The 23,384-nt window shown below is 47.6% G+C and overlaps 1 protein-coding gene across 1 annotated transcript in view; it reads left to right on the forward strand.

The window, feature by feature from the left end:
* The window catches only part of plxdc2b (plexin domain containing 2b), a 90,511-nt gene that overhangs the window by 60,974 nt on the left and 6,153 nt on the right, over positions 1-23,384 (forward strand). The window contains exons 5-11 of the mRNA XM_080020172.1: positions 5,078-5,200; positions 6,712-6,830; positions 8,496-8,595; positions 11,663-11,758; positions 12,726-12,807; positions 17,961-18,021; positions 18,791-18,944. Coding sequence (XP_079876298.1) covers positions 5,078-5,200; positions 6,712-6,830; positions 8,496-8,595; positions 11,663-11,758; positions 12,726-12,807; positions 17,961-18,021; positions 18,791-18,944 — 735 coding nt within the window. The remainder of the gene's footprint in view (positions 1-5,077; positions 5,201-6,711; positions 6,831-8,495; positions 8,596-11,662; positions 11,759-12,725; positions 12,808-17,960; positions 18,022-18,790; positions 18,945-23,384) is intronic.

Genomic DNA, 23,384 nt, shown 5'->3' on the forward strand with positions numbered 1-23,384 from the left:
ATCCAAGTGCAGCCTGCGGATCGTCCTAAACCTGACCTCTTCCCCCGCGTCGCTCTCCTTTTGGCCGGCTCAGCAAGACTCTCTGAGTCATGTCCCTGGAATGGCCAGTTTTTTTTTCAAATACTCTGTTCCTTGAATTTCCCCTTGAGCAAAATACTCTTTGAGCCAGAAAGTCATCTCCATATTCTGCGGTGGCTTAGTTGAGCATGATACGCTGGAACGGCTCACTCTGCAGAAACTTGGAGCGTTTGCTCTGGAATCGAACCTTCAGATGTTATTTTCCAACAAACAGCGGAAAAATAAATCATTAGGATGCAATTATTCTCGCATGAATCCAGTTTCTATATTAAAGGAAAACAGAGATCTTGTCTTTGAAGCCTGCGTAACGTTCACATGCTGGCCCAAGTTAAACAATTTTAAATATGAAAGAACACACACAAAGATCAGTGCACCTCCCGCACGGATGAGAGAACAACAGAAGTCGTTTCCAAAGCCTCTCCGCACAGCCCGACTGGGCGTCTCTCTGCGGTCGGGACGTGAATGAAGACGTTTCATCCTTGTTATCCTGGATATGAATTCTTCGTGCGTGAGCGTTTCCTCGTGATGAATAGCAGCGATTATCCGCACTCCTGGAGCCCATTAATTAAGGAAGAAAACGCCAACAGACTGTTGATGATCCGCCCCGCGGTCCGTGTGGACCGCGGAGCTTTCCCTCAGCGGGCGGAGCAGCTATCTGCGAGGCACAAACCTCCGACTTCACACGATGTATGGCGCTCCATCAGGACGGCGTGTCGGCGGCCATTTCGGCCCTGTGACACCGTCGACCTGGTGACGGTGCAGGAAGCGGCCGCCAGCTCACCTCATCCTCCGCTGAAGCCCTTCACACCCCCCTCACTCTCTTCATGGGGCATAATGTGCTTAATTATCAGTCCTACCAGATAAGCAGAGAGAGAGAGAGAGAGAGAGAGAGAGAGAGAGAGAGAGAGAGAGAGAGAGAGAGAGAGAGAGAGAGAGAGAGAGAGAATGGGAAATACACACGTAATGTTATTTAGCTTTGAGGTTAAGGATGGAAGAGAGTGAGGGAGGGAAGGAAAGAAGGAAGGATGGAATTTAAGTAACGATTTACACTGATCAGTCCAACTTTAAACTAGTGACAGGTGAAGTGAATAACATGGATCATCTGGTTCCAATGACACCTGTCAAGGGGTGGGATATATTATTATTTATATACTGTTATATATTATTATTATATATATACTGTGATATATTATTATGATATATATATATACTGTTATATATTATATTTATTATATATATACTGTTATATATTATTATTATTATTATTATATTTATATACTGTTAAATATTATTATTATATATATATATACTGTTATATATTATTACAATTATATATATATGTGTTATTATTTTATATATATACTGTTATATCAAGATTCAAGATTCAAGATTTTTATTTGTCACATACATATACATACTTCCATACATATATGCAGTGAAATGTAATGCAACGCACCCGGTGATAGCACACAATAAGTCCTAGGAAAAGTACTAAAATAAAATAAAAAGTAGAAAATTCCTTTCTAATAGACCGACTAACTGACTCCTAAAACGTAATACAGTAAGTGGAATACTTATAGAATAAGATAAAAAATATATAGAATAAAATACAATAAAAAATTAATTGAAATAAAATGGAATAGGTTGAAGGAATATGCCTATGTATATACAGATATGTGCATTTAAAGTGGCATGTGAATTAAAGTGGCATGTGAATGTGAATAGTGTGAGGTAGTGTTTGGGATAATACAGCACAGTATACAACAGTACGGCGCAGCAATACGGCATCACGAACAACCCTGAACAGTGATACAGTATGTGGTACAGTATGCTACATACAGTACAGTAGGTAGTGGAGCCTAGTGCATGGCTCAGTTAGGACCCCTGGTGAGGTCAGCGTTGACAGTTCTGATGGCTTGAGGGAAGAAACTCCGTCTCAGTCTCTGTTCTCGCTGCGTGACTGCGGAGGCGCTTGCCTGACCGCAGCAGCTGAAACAGTCCGTTGTTGGGGTGATGAGGATCCTTCATGATCCTACGGGCTCTGCTACTACACCTCCTGGTGAATAACTCCTGCAAGGGGGGGAGGGTAGTTCCAGTGGTACGTTCAGCTGAACGCACCACCCTCTGCAGGGCCCGCCTGTCCTGAGCAGTACAGTTCCCAAACCAGGCAGTGATGTTGCCTGTCAGGATGCTCTCCACTGCTCCAGAGTAGAAGGACTTGAGGATCCTCACCGAGACCCGGAATTTCCTCAGCTGCCTGAGGTGGTAGAGACGCTGCCTCGCCTTTCTCACCAGAGTGTCTGTGTGAACAGTCCATGTTAAGTCCTCTGTGATGTGGACTCCAGATATCTGAAGCTGCTCACCCTATCGACAGAAGTCCCATTAATCCACAAGGGCGCGTGCGTCCTCGATTGTGATCCACGCCTAAAGTCCACAATCAGCTCCTTGGTTTTGCTGATGTTCAGGTGTAGGCTGTTGTCCTGGCACCAGAGTGACAGGTCAGCCACCTCCTCGCGGTAGGCCTTCTCATCGCAGTCGGTGATCAGGCCCACGACCACGGTGTCGTCAGCAAACTTGATGACAGTCATGTGTGTACAGGGAGTACAGTAGGGGGCTGAGGACGCAGCCCTGGGGGGATCCTGTATTCAGGGTGAGGGAGCTTGACATGTACTTCCCCACCTTGACCACCTGGGGGCGGCCTGTGAGGAAGTTCAGGATCCAGGTGCACAGCGGACCATTCAATCCTAGCTCCATCAGCTTGACAGCCAGTCTGGTGGGAACTATGGTGTTGAAAGCTGAACTATAATCAATGAACAGCATTCTCACATAGGCCCCCTTCTGGTCATCCAGGTGCGTGAGCGTGGTGTGCAGTACCTGGGAGACCGCGTCATCCGTGGATCTGTTCTGCCGGTACGCGAACTGCAACGGGTCCAAGGTGCGGGGGAGGGAGGCGCAGATGTAATCCTTAATCAGCCTCTCGAAACACTTCATGACCACCGAGGTGAGGGCCACCGGACGGTAGTCATTCAGGCAGGTTGGAGAGGCGATCTTCGGGACAGGAACGACGGTGGACCTCTTGAAACAGGATGGGACCACTGATTCAGCCAGGGAGATGTTGAATATTGTGGTGAACACCGGAGCTAGCTGGTTAGCACAGGTCTTCAGTACTCGCCCAGATATGCCGTCTGGGCCCGCAGCTTTCCTGGTGTTCACCCGCATCAAAGCCCTCCTGACCTCGTGCACGGACACTGAGAGTGCGCGCTCGTCCCCAGCGGTGTAACTCCAATTAGCCGGCGAGCTAGCGGTGCTGCTGCCAGACTCGAACCGCGCATAAAAGGAGTTCAGTTGGTTGGCCAGGGAGGCGTCCACACTCGTGGCTGGGGAGGAGCTGCTCTTGTAGTTTGTTATTGTTCGCAGCCCCTCCCACAAGCGTCTTGTGTCCCCCCGCTCCATCTGCAGCTCCACGGTGTCTCTGTACGTCCGTTTAGCGTCCCTCACCGCCCTCCACAGATTGTACGACGCCGCTTTGTAGTTGTCCATGTTACCAGATACAAGTCCGTCGTTGTAAGCGGCCGTGCGCGCATTCAGAGCGCAGCGGATGGATTTATCAACCCATGGTTTCTGGTTTGGAAATATCCGAACTTTCACCGTGGGAACGATTTCATCCGCGAGCGTAGCCACAAAACTCACTACAACCTCTGTAAACTCGCTGACGTCACTTGAACTTGTTTGGAACATGTCCCAGTCTACGTCAGTCAGAGCGTCCTGAAGCGCAGCCTCTGATTGGTCCGTCCACCGCTTCACTTCCCTCGTCATCACCAGATCCCGCGCGATCAGAGGCCTGTAAACAGGAAGCAGCGAGATCGCGGCGTGATCTGATTTCCCGAAAGCAGGAAGCGACACGGGCTTGTATCCGTTCTCAACCGGAGCGCCGGCGCAGGCGACCGCTAGGGGCGGCGCCACTATCGCCTATATATATACTGATACATATATATATATATATATATATATACTGTTATATTTCATTATTATTATTATTATAGTGTTATATATTATTATTATTATTATTATTTTAAATGTAGTGTTATATTATTTATATTATATGAGGCAGCAAGTGAAGAGTCAGTTGTTGAAGTTGATGTGTTGAAGCAGCGTAAGGATCTGAGCCACTTTGACAAGGAGCACATTGTGATGCTGGACGACTGGGTCAGAGCAGCTCCACCAGCACAGGTCTTGTGGCTGTTCCCACTGTGGTTACCCACAGTGGTTTCCCACAGTGGTTACTACCTACCAAAAGTGCTCCAAGGAAGGATGACCGGTGAACTGGCGTCAGGGTCATGGGGCCCAAGTCTCATTGATGCACGTGGGGAGTAAAGTCTAGCTCGTCTGGTTGGATCCCACAGAAGAACTACTGGAGCACAAAGTGTGGAAAAGTGAATGTTGCTGTGGTAGAAAGGTGTAGAACACACAGTGCAGGGCAGCTTGCTGCGTATGGGAGCTCACAGTGTCCATGCTGACCCCTGTCCACCCCTGAAAGCACCTACAATGGACACGTGAGCGTCACAACTGGACCATGGAGCAATGGAAGAAGGTGGAGGTCTGATGAATCACCTTTTCTTCCACATCATGTGGACGGGCGGGGTTAGGGTCCGATGCGATGGAGCTTCTGTGCTGGAACAACAAGCCCGATCCATGGGGGCCCCAGCTCCTACTTCCAGGACTTAAAGGATCTGCTGCCAATGTCTTAGTGCCAGATACCACAGGACACCTTCATAGTCTGGTGGAGTCCATGAGGGGGAGCTGCACAATATTAGTGTTATTAGTGGTGGTTTTAATGTTGGACTGATCAGTGTAAATCGTTATTTAAATTCCATCCTTCCTTCTTTCCTTCCCTCCCTCGCTCCCTTATTATTCCTGTTGGTGAATTCAGGAAGCAAGGAAACATGAAGTGGTGTGTATCAGTCTTTCTTCACTCTCTATCCTGGTCTTTCCTCCTCAGGTTTCATCTACACAGGTGACGTGGTCCACCGCATGCTGACCGCCACGCAGTACATCGCTCCGCTCATGGCCAACTTCGACCCCAGCGTCTCCAGGAACTCCACCGTCTTCTACTTCGACAACGGTGATCGCATATTATCAAAGGCCCTGTTATTGACCAACGTACGCTGAATCATACTCAACACCTTGATAATGTTCATCATAGGAACCCAGAACAAGTTCAACTCAGGTCGGGGGGTGTGTGAAAACAACCTGTCTGCTGACGAATTCAAAATCCCAGCTTTAATTATCCAACTGCAGCTAATTGCATTTTGCTGTCCTGTAATTTAAAGTTTGACATCGATCTAAAACCCAGAAAAACAAATAAAACTCTCAAAACATTTAAAAACCCATTGCTCAAGAGATTTCACGTCATTAATTTCGTCCAGAGAATTGTGTTCTCCGTTGGCGTCCCTTTATCCAGACCCTAATAAATTCACGGCCGGTGCCAAAAAGCCTCTTTTTCTTGCGAGCCACATGTGAATTATTATGGGATTTCCTGCAGCGTGGTCCCGCAGCTCCTCTTTGCTTTGGACGGAGAGGAGCAGGGCCGCCTGATTGAAGTACTTGTTAGTTGTGTGAACATCCTTTTATGCCCCCCCGCCCCTCCAGACGCCGGGGGGGGGGGTGGTTGTTTGACGTTGGCGTCCAGCATCCACACTCCATTGAAACAGCTTGGAAGCGGTTTGATCCCCGCTGTCTGCAGGACGCACAAAGACTGAAGCCAAACCAAGTGTTTTAGAAACCTAAAAACTCATCGCCACTGAAGTGTTTTACAGTTGACCTGAAACGTCCATGATGTGGTGAATCTTACACCATAAATAAAACTTTATTAGCAGCCCTACAGCAGAGATGAAAGCACTTTAACGACTCTTGACATTTATTACAATATGCACTTCCTGTTTCATAGACAGAGATTTAAAAACCTCCTCAACAGTTTCAGCATGTGCTCGGTGTTATAAGAATTTTATGTCTATGTTTTGATGTACTTTTCACATGAACTTTTGGACAAGGTATGTGTACTTTGCTTTTCTTATAAAGGCTAAATTGAGTTCATGTCTTCATAGAGTTCATGTCTAAGAAATAAACTAGTCACTTTCTGTGCCTTAATGTGAAGAGGAGAAAGGCAACATGTCTCCACCATCAGATAAGGGAACTTCAACAGATGATCTGTCTCAGCAAAACTGCCCAGTCAGCAAAACTGTCTCATCAGCAGGACCCCTGCGAAGGCGTCTGCTGACCGACATCTCAACGACTCGTCAGCTTCGCCGCTCCTAGAAAACTATAAAAAACGATATATATATATATAAAAAACTGCTCCTCTTGAACAAGATTAAATACTTTATTAATATAAAGTGTTTGTCTCTGATTTCCTCTGTAACGATTAGTCCGTCCACGAACAAAGTTTATAACAATTTGACTTTTACACTTGGTTCTCGCTCCTCATCGGTTCTCGCTCCTCCTCAGTTCCCCTCGCTCCTCCTCGGTTCTCACTCCTCCTCGGTTACCCTCGCTCCTCCTTTACCCTCATTTCTACTCCTTTCTCCTCCTCACTTCTGTGTCCTAATAAGTGTTGTTGCCGTGGTGGCTCTTTAGGCACGGCGCTGGTGGTCCAGTGGGACCACGTCCACCTCCAGGACAACTTCAACCTGGGGAGCTTCACCTTCCAGGCCACACTGCACAACGACGGCAGGATCGTCTTCGCCTACAAAGAGGTCAGAGGTCACACCCCGTTTTTTCATTGTGTCTTATTGTTTGTGTCTGTGTGTATCCGTTTTTTCTGTCACAGAATTAATTTGTAATTCATCACATTAGGTGTCACTCCTTCCTTGAGATAGATGGAGAGGTGGTTTGGTTGGTGGGTGGGTGGGTGGGTCGGTCAGTCGGTCGATTTGGTTAGTTGGTTGGGGTGGTCGGTCGGCCGTTTGGTCGGTTGGTTGGGTTAGGCGGTCGGTCGGTTTGGTTAGTCGGTTGGGGTGGTCGGTCGGTCGGTCGGTCGTTTGGTCGGTTGGTTGGAGTGGGCAGTCGGTCGATCGGGCGGTTTGGTTAGTTGGTTGGGGTGGTCGGTCGGTCGGTCGGTTTGGTTAGTTGGTTGGGGTGGTCGGTCGTTTGGTCAGTTGGGCTGGTCGGTCGGTTGGTCGGTCGTTTGGTCAGTTGGGCTCATCGGTCGGTCGGTTGGGGTGGTTGGTTTGGCTTGGCTTTGTCAGGTCGTCATGCAGCAGGGGCAACATTCAGGATTTTCAACAGAAACTGAACTCGAACCGAACAGAAGTAAGGGAGGGTTTGTTATTGTGCAGAGACTATTCTCAGTGTAATCATCACAAGGAGTGATGAGTATATTCGTATCATCATCAGGGTAATTAATGGCCCTTTAACAACGTTTTCCTGCTCTGAAGGAGCTTCTCCACCTCTCATCAGGGTTATCGTGCTGAAATACAACTTGACCATTACAGGTAATGAGAGTTATTAGCAGGAGCTGAAAGGCAGCTTGCTGAATCTCGGTGAACACTCGTGTATTATTTCTCGTAGGACTTCCAGACACGGAACATCTGGAATTTGATAGATTTCTGTCCTGGTTCCTGAAATCAAATGATGATTTTAATTCCCGTCATTAGTTTCCCACCTTACAACCTTCATTTCGGCGTGGAACCTTCCGGAGTCTTCGTTATGGTCAAACCCCTCTCAGACGTTCGGTACACAGCACATGGCGCCCTTCATCACAGATCGCCTCGCGAAGACCGCGCTTCCTCCTCCAAAACAACGTCTGGTTTGTCTCTCCGTCACGACGGCAGGAGTTGAGAAGGTTTGACTTTTGGAGCAAGGTTCCCTCGGTGCTCTCCTGTTGGAAAAACAATGAACATTCAGTTCATCGTCCACCTCGCAGCATCTGGGCTTGTTTGGTCGTGCGTGACTCCTCCTTTATTAGAGGTTTCGCTTTAATCACAGTTCTGGGATCAGCCACTCCTCATGGTTGTGTAATTACTGTTTGTCCTCTGCCTGTTCATGAAAGTGTGTTTGTGTGTGCGTGTGTGTGTGTTTGTGTGTGTGTGTGTGTGTGTGGGGATCAGAGAGCCTCTCCCTCCTTAATATTTCCCATAGAAATAGCGATGTCAGGGCTGATTAAAGGGATCCCTTCTGACGGAAGGTCTCAGACGGACAGACAGGCTTCAGTCAGGGAGACAGGTTTCAGGGAGACAGGCTTCACAAAGAACAATTTCCGTTAGACAGGTTTCGGACAGATAGGTTACAGACAGACAGGTTTCTGGCAGAGACGGACAGGTTTCCGACGGATGGGAAGGCCTCCGTCAGCCAGACAGGCGGGTTTCAGACAGACGGGTTTCAGACAGACAGGTTTCTAACCGTGTCCTCTCCTCCCGCAGATCCCAGTCGACATTTCTCTGATCAGTTCTGTGAATCACCCGGTGAAGGTGGGGCTGTCTGACGCCTTCGTGGTGGTCCACCGGATCCAGCAGATTCCCAGTAAGTCCCGCTTCAGCCGGGAGATTCGGCACAAACGGCGATTTACAAATAACCAATGATCAGTAAAAGTCAAAAAACCTAAGAAAAGAGAAACAGAAACACATTGGAAAACAAATTCAAGCAAGCGTCCTCTCCTTCCCTCTCTGAGGATCTGTTCTCTCGTTTGGCCCAGTGAACCAAGCCTCAATCCACAACACAAACGCCGTCGCTGCAGGTTGATCCTCCTCCGCCTGACGGAGGAATCCGATCAGGACGGAGCACAAACTTATTTTGCGCTCCTCTGGGTCCCCGAAAACGCTGCACCGCGATGCTCTAATCAAACGGCCGGACGCCGGCTCTCCTGTCCCCCGTCCCGGTCTGCTTGTGTTCATGATCCCGTTTCGATCGTTTCCTCAAAGGGAAACGTTAGGTCTGTGTTTCGTTGGCGGGGGACGGCCCCCGGATGGCCCCCGGAGACGGAGCCGCACGTTTAGGCCGACGGCTGAATGAAACATCGCGAGCATTAGAAGATCGTTGGCGTTCTGCAGCTGCTCCGACAGCAGAGGAACAAGACTCAGTTTGAAAGGAGCACGGAGCCCAGGCGCCGACGCGTGGGCTCCGTCTGACGTGGCCGACTGTCGCCCTGCCGCCCGTTTACTGTGAGACTGCTCCAGCAGAATTTGAATCGTACCCGTTGAAAGTTGGAATGTTGAGAAAATTCTATTTGAATTTCAGCGCTACAACAGATATAACCCGAATAATTCCGTGGTCAGAAGGCCTCCTTCATAGGTTTGAGATGTCGTGTTGGAGTGTTTGGTAAAAGGTCAATAAGGGGATTTTTTTTTTCCGGCTGTATGTCGCTCTACCAGAACAGCATATTAATTATTATTAATCCACCACTTCTCACACAGAATCCATTTCCGCTGAATTCTAGCTCTTTATCCGAGTAACAGTCTCTCTGGCGTCTGTCTGCATCTTTTCGCAAACATCTGAGTGTTTTATTTCGTAATTTGGATTTCGTTTTTTTCTTTTAGCTCTGGAATATTGACTGTATGAGTGCATTATTTTCCCCCAGTGCTCTTCATTGATTATGGGCTAATTGGGCACCATGAGCATCATTTATGAGACGATTTTGCGAATCCTCTTCTGCGTGACACTATCGGTGGAAGGGAGCTAAACCCTCATTAGGCCGTGTTGACACCAGGGTCCAGACAGGGTTGTGACCGCACTGATTTGCAGCTTCCCCAACCTCCAGACAAGAGGCCGTCGCGCCGCAGCGTCTGCCGTCGCGCCGCAGCGTCTGCCGTCGCGCCGCAGCGTCTGCCGTCGCGCCGCAGCGTCTGCCGTCGCGCCGCAGAAGCCCTCTCTGTGGACGCCGGCAGTCTCTCATGGAGCTCCTGTCATCATGACTATTTCAGAGCAGGACCCCTATTTTGATCCCGCCACATGTCCGGCTACGAAAGCCATTATTCCAGCCCCAAAAAGCTGCCGGTTTTCAACAAGCTTAGGCCTTTTCTCATCGTTTAAATTCGATCTGGGACGACACCAGAGAAGTTTTAGAGATTTTACGCACCGGATGTTCCGAGGCCGAACGCCTGAAGTATAAGGACGACCTGGAAGGAGGCAACACAAACACCGTCCGTAAAGGACTTGGAGCAGGGCGTCCACCCCTCCGCTGGCCCCTGCACCATGTCATTAACCAGCGGGAAAACCCACGTCTACAGAGAAGGAATGCCGGCCACTTGGGATGGGTGGAGGTGGTTCCCAGGTTCTGCTGTTCGATGCTTTGATCAGTCGTCTGCTTCCTGCTCCAGTCGGGCAGAAACGCGGAGCGATTTCATCACGAGGCGTGATGAGAACTATGATGAGGGATCTAAATTCTCAGCGCTGAATACAAACGGGCAGAAAGAAGCATGTGTAGCTTTGACAGCGTGTGAGGAAAAAAGAAACTTAAAGGATAAAGCGGCCTATGGTGATTTAACGGGAAGATCCAAGACCCACGATGCATTTCTCCTACGACGGTTCAGTTATAAGCAAAAATCAGAATACAGCTCACAAAGAGTGACTTTTATTTGGAAATAACATGACCCATCATCATGAAAGACACGGGCTCTGTAGTTATTACAACATTCACCTGAAAGAACATTTTTAAACATTGTTCATTTCAGTGTTTTCAGTCTTTTGTTGCATTCGTGTGCGTTACATGTGGTGAACACAATCTGTCACTTCATTAAGTGTTTCAGTGTTGGTCATGAGGAACCGTTTCAACCCTTTGTAGGACTTGTAGCACCTGTGCTGGACCGTGAGCCACAATGCATGCTGGGAAATGCACGGTGGGTTCGGGTCTTTTCCACGGCTGTCTTGGCCTTCAGGAAAACACGTCCTTTAATCCCTCCAAGTGTAAATTGAACGGGGAATGCGGTGAGTTGAAGTCATTTCTTGCCGCGGGCATGAAGATGCATGGACCGGTGTATCGTCTTTTAATTTTCTAAGCCAGCGCTAAGGCAAGCGGTGGCGTGGTGCAGGTCATTAGTGAAGTAGTTTACAGGTTTCCTAGTGAAGCTCACCCCAGTCTCCTGGTTTTGTTGTGTTTCATCATACGAAATGAGTTATAGCACGTGTCACCTCTGCGATGCAGCGGAGGCTTTTTGACGACAGTATTAAGGAGCTCTTCAACTCATCTATTTGGACGGCGTCCGGGGGAAGATGCACACAGCGTGAAGAGCCACAGCGTGAATGCCAGCCAGGCGGCCAATCAGTCCCTCCAGTCATGTCCCGGAGGCCAGTGATTGGCTGCTAGGATGCAGCCTTCCAGCGCTGCCTGATGGATATCAGCATTTTGGGGAAATTAAATGTTAAAATGATGGCGAGGCCCCGACAGATACACAAAGCGACGGCGTCGTGAGCGACGGCGTCCCGCTCGACCCCATCCCACCCCCTCTGCCCGCCGCCGCCGCTGCCACTTCATCGGGGACCCGACGTCCTAGTTTTATCACCCCTGGAAGATTTGTGATGCCGCGTTCTGCCTGCCTTTCTTCGCTCTTTCCTGTCTCTCACACTTGTTTTCTTGTGCCTCTCTGTGATCCAGACGTGCGGCGGAGGACTATCTACGAGTATCACCGCGTGGAGCTCACCAAGACCAAGATCACCAACTCTACGGCGGTGGAGATGACGCCTCTTCCCAGTGAGGAGAACTTCTTTCTTTCTTTGGCCCGGCGAACTGCCCACAGAAATCCTTTATCCGCAGCGTAAAACCACTTTCCCTGCGGGTCAGGAGGCATTAGACCCTGCCGGACGCCCTCCAACAGCAGTAAACATCCCACGCACCGTGTTGTGATTTATGTCTTAGAGCCTTTTTAGATACAAACCCCTTTTTTCATTAGAAGGTTTTTCTGGGTGGAACTGTAAAGCTTCTGCTGCGTGAATTGAGCGAATCTCCTTGTTCATACAGAGGGCCTCCGCCCTGCCCCCACCCAACACCCCCAAGCCCCTTCCCAGAATGTGTTCTACTCAAATGGTCTTGTCTTATCTTCAGAGTTTACTCTGCGTCTTACGTATCTGACCCCCTAAGGCTTTGCTTGTACCAGAATTTGACTGCGCCGAAATCCTGCCCTGGCTGCAACGTCACCGTAGTTTATTTTATGTAACAATATCTTTGGCGGAACAGAATTGTATAAAATGAGATTCTTGGTCATAGCTAATACGACAGTTTGTCCTGTTTTCGACTCTCCGACGGACCAACTTTTCACTCTACACGAAGGCGACTTCAATTCGTGACGGGATAATCGAGTCCGCTGATTGCGACGATGTGTTGAACTCCCTGTGTGAGACAAGGACGTTATACAAGAGGTTAAAAAGGTTAAAAAGTCAAGCCAGCGGGGGTCCGAGGCGATCTAGCCACTGGTCTCAGAACTGTTCTGAACCGGCTCAGGTCCCATGTAGTTTCAAACCAGGGACGTGAAATGATCCCCTCCACTGGCTCCTGCACTCGGTCATTAAGTCGTTATTCTCCCCCAGGGGGCTCTGTCGGTGGCAGTCGGGTTCAGAGTTAAAAAAAAAAAACACAACAAAGACATTTTAAGACATTTTAACCATCTGACGGCCAAACTCAGTGTTCTGACCCATGCTCCTCCTCCTCCTCCCTCCTCCAGCTTGTCTCCAGTTCACCAGCTGCAGCTCCTGCATCTCCTCGCAGATCAACTTCAACTGCAGCTGGTGCCACAGACTCAGCAGGTCAGTCGTCTATTTTCCCGCGCTCTCGTTCGCTGTCGCGGCAGAACCGCGGGGAACGCCCGACCTCGGGAGGTGCTAGCGCTGCATGGGGACAACTGACACATACTCAAAACCACCAACGCCTGGGTTATGCTCCGGCAAAGATACACGTAGACGTCCCCGCGGAGCCAGGCGGCGAAGGGGGTTCTGGGTCACCGTAGGTCGCCGAGGAGCCGACGCCCCCACACCTCCCAAATCTCAGCAAAGCGTTTAACAAGCTGATTGGTTGAAGTGTCCCACTCCCTGTCGGGAGGCGGGATTTGTATTTTTCAGACCCATGTTATTGAGTTCCAAAGTTTTCAGATACAGTTCAAACCAACAACATCAACAAAGGGGGATTTCTTCTGCGTTTTCTGTACATTGCGGCTCACTGAACGTGACACTGCCCCCCGGTGGACACACAACGTTATGCACCGTATGTACTAGTGTAACAGTGAAGAGCGGCGCCGACGTCTCCGAGCCACACCCGTGCACGTTGGCTTACGTGTCGTTTGGTGACTTTATCAGTGAGGTTAGCGCCCCCTCTAAAGCGGTGGTGTCCCCAGCTCCATCACCTCTTATCACGAGGGGCTTCCTCCACTTTCTGGTTCTGAAGCTGTTTGTAAGGTGTGAATCAGCGTGTAGTAAAGCCTTCACTGTACTTAATATGTACTTCATATACAGTATATGCCATTTCACATTTTGGGGGGAGTCCAACAAGTATTTGAAACATTTGGAATTGTATCAAAATGATTTTATCTTATCAGTTAAGTCTGGTTATATGGATACTGTTGGATAAACCATAGAGATCTCCTCATAGTGCTTAAGTAAATGCAAATTAAATGCCAAACGATGCCTTTCAGTTAATATGGTGAGAGAAAAATTGCCGATATTCATTTTCTCTTTCTTGACCATCTTCTCGTCCTGTACCTTGCTGGGCTTGGTTGTGTTCTTCCTTTGTTTCCACACAAGCGTTTAAGCGCCAGGTGCAAATTTCGTGAGACCTCCAGGAGCAGCTCCTGCTTATCTACTGCAGACACTGCTCTGGCTCCCAAAGAGACGGTCACAGTGGTCGGAAAACTGTTCGTCTCTTATCTTATCTTTTTTAACATCACGTTTTATACACAAATATTGTTTATCCAAGGTATTATGTATTATTGTATGTTACTAGAGGCGGATCACAGCGACGCCCGATTCTCTGTGTGCTGAGGAGCTCCCTCATGACAAGTATCAGCACACAGTGTTTGTTTCACTGCTTGAGGTTGCGTCTCTTTATTTTCCCTTTTATTTTGCAAAGTAAATGTTGTTAAGAGAGTGAGGGTCTTCACCTTGTTCCTGGTAGCGACGCGGGTTTACCTCACCAACCACGCAGCGGAATTTCTCAGACACTGCTGTGACTTCAAGGGATTGTCAGGTTACCATGGCCTCCATCCACCCCAAGCACAATTTATTTTCTGAGGAGAAGATTCGCTGCCTCTCTCTCTCTCTCTCTCTCTCTTTCTCTCTTTCTTCCTTTCTTTCTGCTCTTTGTTTAAAGGAGAAAAAGGAGAATAAAACGAGCGTAGCTCAGCACCTCAAGCTCCTTTCACATAGGGTGCGGTGCGTGTGCGTATGGCTTGTTCCGGAGGTCTGCGGCGCCGGGCAAAAATGAGTCGACACCCTGCACATATTTACCAAATTGGATGATGATGTCACAAAGCGCTCTGCTCCACTACGTCCAGTCCCTTCCGCTCATTCAGAAATGCCCTGCATTTTTTTACTAACTCCTCCCGCAGATATGGGCTAATGTTCATCAAACTTGGACCACAGCATGTCTGGACTGCCCCAAATACAATTTAATATTGTTTTGTTTCCATGGGTTTCATGGTTTCTAAGCGCCAGGCACTTTGAGCCAGAGAATGGCTGAAAGAATAACAACAATAATAAAAATCAGAAGAAAAACTATAGGGTTCCCGCACTTGTACTGGACCCCTCATGTCAGTCTTCAGGATTCAGAATTATCACTCCGTCTGGGTCCTTGTTTCTCCATCGCTCTCCCTCTCTCTCTTTATCTCTCTCGCTCTCTCTCTCCTCAGTTCACTAAGCTGGAGTTCTGACCAGAAGCAGCAGGGTGGATGTTGAACTTTTTAGGTGCCGGTCACAGAAGGAAAGAGTTTGGAAAGTGTTCGCGCCAGGAACAATAACACAACATAACGTGACATAATGATAAGATCCAGTGTTATCCTTTTCACACGGGAGACAAACTATTTACACAGTGAATGTACCCCACCTCCGAGCAGGAAAGTGGAATCTGCACCACAAATTGGAAACGCTGCGGCGAGAAAACTCATTAAAGGAATGAAGAAACACATCCAGAGGAGGGAGGAAACCAGGAGAAAAAACTGGATTCATTTCTATTCAAATGAGCAGCCGAGCGTGTTTCTAATTAGAACGCCAAGGAGGAGGAGGAGGAGGAGGAGCCCAAGAACCCAAGCTCCTGCAGGGTGGTCGGGGCAGGCCTCTCCCCCGCCTCCCCCGTCTCGCTGCCCCCCCGGGGGGGAAGACGGCGGATTATCCGGGAGTATCTGTCTCGCCTGGAGGAACAGAAGAGCTGCCTCTACTGGGAGGTGGAAACGGCGGAGTCTTCTCACTGCGGAGCCGGTGCCACCACAATGCATTCTGGGTAATGTGTCGGGGGTGGGGGTTGAAGGTGTTGGTTTTAGAGACGGACGCAGCGTCGTGCAGGTTGTTGTGGCGGCAGCTTGAAGCCGCTTCTCCAGGTGTTTACACTGACAGACGCTGCAGGAGACGTTTATTTACCAGGAAAAACAAGTTCTCACTGACAGAGAGGAGAGGTGTAGTCCATCCATCCATCCATCCATCCATCCATCCACCCACCATCCATCCATCCATCCATCCATCCATCCATCCATCCATCCATCCATCCATCCATCCACCCACCATCCATCCATCCATCCATCCAACCATACATCCATCCATCCATCCATCCAACCATCCATCCATCCACCCAACCACCCATCCATCCATCCATCCATCCATCCAACCATACATACATCCATCCATCCACCCAACCATCCATCCATCCATCCATCCAACCATACTTACATACATCCATCCAACCATCCATCCATCCATCCAACCTTCCTTCCTTCCTTCCATCCATCCATCATCCAACTATCCATCCATCCAGCCATCAAACCATCCATCAATCCGGCCATCCAACCACCCATCCAACATCCATCCATCCAACCATCCATTTATCCACCCATTCAACCATACATCCAAACATCCATCGTCCTAACTCACTTATTCCTGTTCAAGGTCGCTGGAGTCTATCCCAGATGACAACATTACTATCACTACTATTACTAATATTTTATATTATCTTGTATTTTAATATACTACTACTAATAATAACAATAATAATAATAATAATAATAATAGTATGCCATCCTAGATTTGTGTAGAAGCTCATTTGATCTAAACATTATTTCATGTCAAAATCTTCATTTAAACTCCGCCAGAAACAAACGACTGAACACCCAACGTCATGTACTCACAGTATGACCCATAAACATAAAATAAATATCATAAACTCTGTTGGAAGCAACATGTGAACATGAAATAAGACAGAAACTGCAGTGTGTATGGAGTCCTGTCAGGTGTGTTCATGGAGAGACCTGATAAAGGGACATTGGGATAAATAGTTATACTGCACTGTTAGTACGACTACCCCAATAATAATCATACACCGATGATCATAATACACGACTACTACTGACGTGGTGTCCCAGCTGACTGCAGGTCAAAGGTCGAGGTCCCAGAGTTGATCCCAGGGTCACTTGCCATTCACACACTTGGGGAACTTGAGTCTCCAGCGCGAGGAAACATGGAGGATGTGCAGCATCCACAGAGACAGTTTGTGGGGTTCACCAGGAGGACCATCTGTCCTCCACCCTGATTACCCACCGCCTGAGGACTTCATTACACGTCTGAGACCTTCTTCATCTCCTTCTCCTTGGGTTTAGAAGTCTGAAACCTCCCCGTCTGGCCCTCTCTTCACCCCAGCCGCCTGTCAATCACCCCCCCAGCTAAGGGCTCAGTGGTTTGACCCGATGAACTTCCTCAGAACGGATCCCACATAATAAAGAAGTCCTTCCTGTCAGACTGCAGGAGCACGTACACCTCTGTTATTAAATGTCGGAAACTAGTGATTTAAACAGAAATCCTTCAGATTTTCATCAGAACCTGTTTTAAGGAGTTTTTTTAATAGTCTCTCCTGACAAACATAAAGTTCTTCTGGTTCATCATCAGGATGATAGTGGAACAACAGGATTCTACCTTCTGAAACGCTTTATCCAGTATGATTATATCATCACAAGAAGTGATGAAGAGCTCTTCTCATCCTAGCTCTAAGACTCCTCACCCTATCTCTGTGGTTCCTCACCCTAGCTCTAAGACTCCTCTCCCTATCTCTAATGCTCCTCTCCCTATCTCTAATGCTCCTCACCATATCTCTAATGGTCCTCACTCTATCTCTATGGTTCCTCTCTAATGCCTTTCTATGAGGCTGAGCCCAGCATCCCTGCAGAGACACCTCAGTGGCCCGTATGCGTTCTTCACTATTAAATTCAATTAAGTCAGTGGACGCTTGCAGTTCCACACGTCACCACAGGACGTTGTGGCGACACTGAACTGAACCAATTGAACAAGTGGAACTTTGGAAAGGAGGCAAAAGCCTCAGAGTGCCATGGGTCAGTAAAACAATTTAACTACGACTGTCAGCGAACTATCACTGTAAATGTCTGAAATGAAGGTTTACCGGTATTCAATCGTTTACCTCTAAAATGAAATGGAAAATATTTGCATGAAATCATTTTTAGATGTGAATACCTTTTGCTGGGAAAGCGCAAACGAAGTAACAACTATCCCACTTTAGCTCCTACAGAACCATAAAATCTGCAATTAAAATGAGTATTATTGCTCAAAACGTTTCACTCAAAGCGTCATAATCAGGTTCTTAATGATCACCTTCATGTGACAACAAACATACGGTGGTGCCTCGTCTCACTGTCACTGACGGCTCATCAATGGATCGCTTGTGTCAATAAAGTTGTTTTGAATTTCTCCTGCAGATGTTCCAGTGGTTTCGACCGCCATCGACAGGACTGGGTTGACAACAGCTGCCCAGACGAGGTGTGTGTGTGTGTGTGTGTGTGTGTGTGTGTGTGTGTGTGTGTGTGTGTGTGTGTGTGTGTGTGTGTGTGTGTGTGTGTGTGTGTGTGTGTGTGTGTGTGTGTGTGTGTGTGTATGGGTGTGGGTGTGGGTGGGGCTCCGTAATGATGATGCCAGAATGATGAATGTCTTTGTGCTGTACACAGAGAGAGGGACCACTGATATGTTCTGCCTTCTGTATCTCGCACGCACACACACACACACCCACAAACACATCTGATCACACTAGAACAAAGTGTCTTCTCAAATCACACTTTCTAACCAGTAACTTAGTGGAAGTAACTGATTGCTTACTTCTGTATTTCTACATCTTATTTTTCCTGTAATTCTGCTGATGCATGGATTTTCATCATGTGATATCATCGAGTCCATTACTTACTTGAAGTAAAGTATTGAAACTTGAATATTATTCGTTAACTTTATTCAAATGTTTTCGTTGTGTTGATGTTTGCTCGTTAACATTTGACTTTTGACTCTAAGGTTTAATCCAGAGAGTATTCTGTCTTTATTCCTGAAGATAAAGATGACACAGGTTTAACACTAACTAATACTCTTTATTTATTTTTGTATTTTTCTGTATTTACTCTTTACTCATATCTATGTAAATAGTTTCAATAAATGTTTTATATCAGTTGAAATTAATCGAAGTATTTTTTTTTTAAATTAGGTAAAATATTTGGCAAGTAATATACTGTACTTAATACTCACTTTTAATTTTCTGTCTTCTCAGACAAAGGACAAAAGCTGTGACCTCCTGGACACCACGCCCCGCCCTCCCCTCACCAGTCCTGTGGTTGCCATGACGACCCGGGGGAGCAGAGAGACCACAGCGGGCCGCGAGGCTCCGCCCACCTCGCACCCACCCACCAGCGTGCCCACCGAAGGTACGCTGCCCTTTAAAGGTTGGATCAGTCGGTTTAGGAGCTGTTCTCAGCCGGTGGCTCCCGATACAAAACTGGGTCGTCGATCCATTTCAACTGGACCACAGCTGAAAAGGTTTCCAAAATCTAAATATAGGTTTTTTGAAGTGTACCAAATTTTGTATTATGTGCTTTTATTTCGAAACATAGATAATATAATAAAATATTATATAAAAAAGAAATATAATAATAATTATATGAATAATATGAATAATATGAATAATGTGAATATGAATAATAATATTAATAATAATATTTATTATTGTTATTATGATTATAGTAATTATTATAAATACTAATAAAATAGTGTAATATAATAATATGATATAATAATAAAAAAAATACAAAAATATTTATCTATAAACACAGATAGTGTTTTGCTGAATTGCATTGCCGGAATTGTATTAAAATAACAGAAGAGTTTGATGAATGTTGAGCTAATTCTGTGGAGCTGCTCTTCATCAGCTCTTTTCCGGAGTCTCTAGAAGCTCTTGTTGTTGAGGTTTGGTCCGGGCTGAACAATGCACAATCCTTAAAAAGCTCCGCCTCCTCGTCCAGACCTGTGTGCACGCAACGCTGACGGATCTCCATCAATATTTCATCAGAAATCCTTTTAGAAAACACACTCCGCCTTCGACCTCGCCTGTCTGTCCGCACGGCGCACGCCTCCTCAGCCAAACTCGACTTTAAATTCTGTTTGAACTTTTGTGAGAAGACAAAGCCGTCGTATTTTGTTTTCTTTTTGTGCATTTCTCCGCGGCTGCGGGGATCTGATAGGAAATTAGATTTGGCCCTGGCTTGTGTCTGTGCAGATGAAAAACGGCTTCAGCGTCATTACGAAGGTCGTGGATTTAAAGCAGTTATTGCGGCTTAAGGGGAGCGTTGTGTTACCTTCAGCCTCAACTTAATGACCTGGCTCTCCAGTCAAGGAGCTTTTCTCTGTCGGGGAAATGAGGGAAATTACGTTTAGATTTTAGTGTTTACAGATGTGGAGATGTGGAGTTAAGAACATTTGAATAAGTCTATAAATTTGAATAGTTCAAACCTGGCATTTGTCAATACATGATATTCAATCCATCGTTTCAGTCCATCGTACTTTTTACACTGGACTAGATTGTAATGACTTTAAAACCTTCCCAAACCCAGAAGGAAAAGACCTTGAAACACGAAGGAGGGGTCGGGGAGCGAGGGCGTTAAGTTCCCAGCCCTCCTGTCTCTCTCTCTCCAGCTGTCTCCGGCTTTTCCTTTGGGGGGGGGGGGGGTCATGCCGAATGTCTTTCTTCAATATAAAGTATGTTCACTATGACGCAGCGAGGGGGCGATCGAACGAGAGAAAGTTGACCTCCGCTTCGCTCTAATCTTGGGGGCGGACGCCGTCGTCAGACCTTCATTAAATAGATAGATGAGAAAGATAATGAAGGACGGGGCCGACGTTTTTCCGTACGCCGTGAATGTCTGCCTGGTCCTTCCGGAAGCGATGGAACCCCCTCATAACATCATCAGGGTCGTGTTCCGACTGACGCAGTTCAATTCCTAATGCACGACCATTAGTGTAATTATGGTACTATCAACATCACTCGTTCCAGAGTGATCAAATAAGCCAGCCACCTCCCTAACCCTGTATATGCCTGTGTGTGTGTATATATATATATATATATATATATATATATATATATATATATATATATATATACCACATATCATCCAAAGCCTTTTTATCACAACACCATGTGACACATTCATAAACACTGCCTTTCTGTTTATTTCTTGCTTCAAGTGCGTCTTTTTGCACAATGTTTAGTTGAGCTGTAAGTACGCTGGAGCCGCAGCCCCGTCTCTCAGCAGAGGGGGGGCGGGGGCTTCCTGGAACAGCACTTTAAACTCCAGTCGTCCTCCAGCATCGCCCCCGTGTTTTCTAATTCCCATCCCTCCGGAGGGACTCGGCGGTTTCATTCTGCCGAGGCGGCAAAACGGCCGCCGTTCCCCAGAGTCCCCTCCGTCGATTCCGACCCAGAAACAATTCACAAATATTTAATCTCTGCTTCTCAGATGTTTGACTTAGCACCTCGCCGCTGAGCGTGTACTGTAAACTGACTCAGCATTAATCAGCAGCAGCGTAGTGATGCCGAGCAGCGTCCCTGACGGATGGTCTGAACGTCCTGCCAATGGGCAGATCGTCCGGAGCGGCCGTTCCTCTGTTGGACAGCGGAGTTGTGACGTTAGAGCAGGTGCTGCACAGTCCGGATGAGGGTGGATGAGCGGCCTCCCGGTGGAGGAGGCTGGAAGAGGAGGATCCAGGTGTCCTCTCAGCAGGTCCTTAGGCCATCGGGTCAGAAGAACGGGCCACGTCCGGGGTTGGCGTGTACTCTCTTAGAAAATAAAAGTACAGCGTTGTACCTTTAGAGCTGGTCACGCTGGCACTACCCTCTAAGGTGTGGTGATTGTGATCGCCCGCCGCACCCACCCGGGTGGCGTTTCACCCGAGTGGCTGACACAGGTACGCAGGCAGACATGTTGCAAACACACTGGTTTGTTGTAGAGTGGACAGACGGTACAAGCCGGGAGCAGATGGGCACGTGTGATGACAGAGGCTCTCCATGTGTCATGTGGGGATGAGTGATTTACCTGTTCGTTGATTGCTCTGACGAGCAACAGGTGTACAGCCACCCTGTTCCCGGGCACAATTACCTAGACCCAAGACAGGTGTGGCTGCTGAAACCACACCACCCCTAAACCACATGTACCCTGTAATGTTCTACATCTGTTGACAAATTGATACCTCAGTGGTACTAAAATGGAACAGGTGTGAGAGGCATTATCACACCTGCACCTCAAGGTACAATTCTGTACTTTATTTCCAAGAGAGTAAATGCTGACCCCGGACTTCACAAGTACCCTGTGACGGCCTCGTTTCTACCACTTTTGGACCCGCGAGGTTCAAATCTGTCACCAGGCGTACAAAATGACACGCACACACACACAAGTGGCCATCACGCCAACTGAAGGCGTGGCAGTGTGACCGGCCCTGAAGGTGCAGCGCTGCACCTCACTTCTAACAGTGCTGGGTTTGTGTTCACAGGAGGCTGGGGAGTGTTTTACAGATCTCATTCAAGGTCTGTTCACGTACCTGAACAGAATATTAGCGGCGGCTCGTTGGACTCGGGGAATGATTCTCGCTTTCATTCCTGAATTTCCCGCCCGGGGATGAATAAAGTCTTAACTTATCCCATCTGGTGATGAATGCAATGGCAGTAATGAAGTTGTGTTGTGTTGTGTGCACACCGTGAGCGCTCTGTTCAATCTGCCAACAAATAACCCATGATAAAAACGAGCACAGTCGAACGTTCAACTTTTATTGGAATGAATGTGAAATGACAGGAGGTTCATCGTCGCTGTGCAGCCGTTCACAGTTGGTCTGCTGAGATTTTAATACCGTCAGATGCATTTTATTTAAGCAGTCAATTTGTGAAAAGCCATCTACGACGAAAATTACGAAGACAGTGAGAAGAGAATTTGAAGAGTGGTTTCCTGATCAATAACTCGATGGACAGAAGGTATTTCCATGCTGTTACTGGACTCTCAAGACAGCGTTGTCCACGGCAACCTGCCGTCACACGATCTCTCCGGCGAAACGTCTCTCACGCTGGGTTCCATTCACCTCGGCGGTCGGAGCTGGGAACGACGTCGCGCCCCGGTTGACCACGTTCCAGCACAACAAGTCGGAAAACCAAGATGGACGCCCCCAGGAAAACCTTTGCTGTGCTTGCCCTTTCATAACACAGACAACTCCAGAACTCAAACTCCGGAACAAATGTGGGAGCGGGGGGCGGAGCGGGGGGCGGAGCGGGGGGCGGAGCGCTCCACCGGGAGTCCACAGACATGCACATGTTCACGTCCAATTAGGCATAATAACAAAACAAAACATCGTTACCATCACAGCTGTTTCTGCAGCTTTCACTTATTGTTGATGCTCGGAGCAGCCGTCTTGGATTTTGGGGTCGGGTTGGTGAGGTTCTTCCCACTTCAGGGGGAGTTGAACCTTCCGAATGGGAACTCGGAAATTCCGACTTCCCAGTTCTAATGGAACGCACCGTGCTGGATCATCAGAGAAGTGGGTCGCTCCCCCTTTCCATATTTCATATTTTAATTTAACCTCAGACTGCTTTTTACACGCTGAATTATGCATGTCCATGGCTCATATTGGAAGCATTAAAGTTTAATCAGATCCTAAGCGGAGCGAATTTCATCCTGAAAGGAAAACTCTCCTCTAATGATGGAAAATGTCGAATAAAAGGCAGAATTTCATTCTGACCCTCAGCTGCCAGGCAGTGTGGACAGATCCTCCATTTGGAAAAGAAATCACGTTAATACTGAATATTAACTCTGTTTGTGTCTCTTTTTCTC

This window comes from Zeus faber, assembly GCF_960531495.2.
Source record: "Zeus faber genome assembly, chromosome: 19".
In the NCBI taxonomy this organism is placed as follows: domain Eukaryota; kingdom Metazoa; phylum Chordata; class Actinopteri; order Zeiformes; family Zeidae; genus Zeus; species Zeus faber.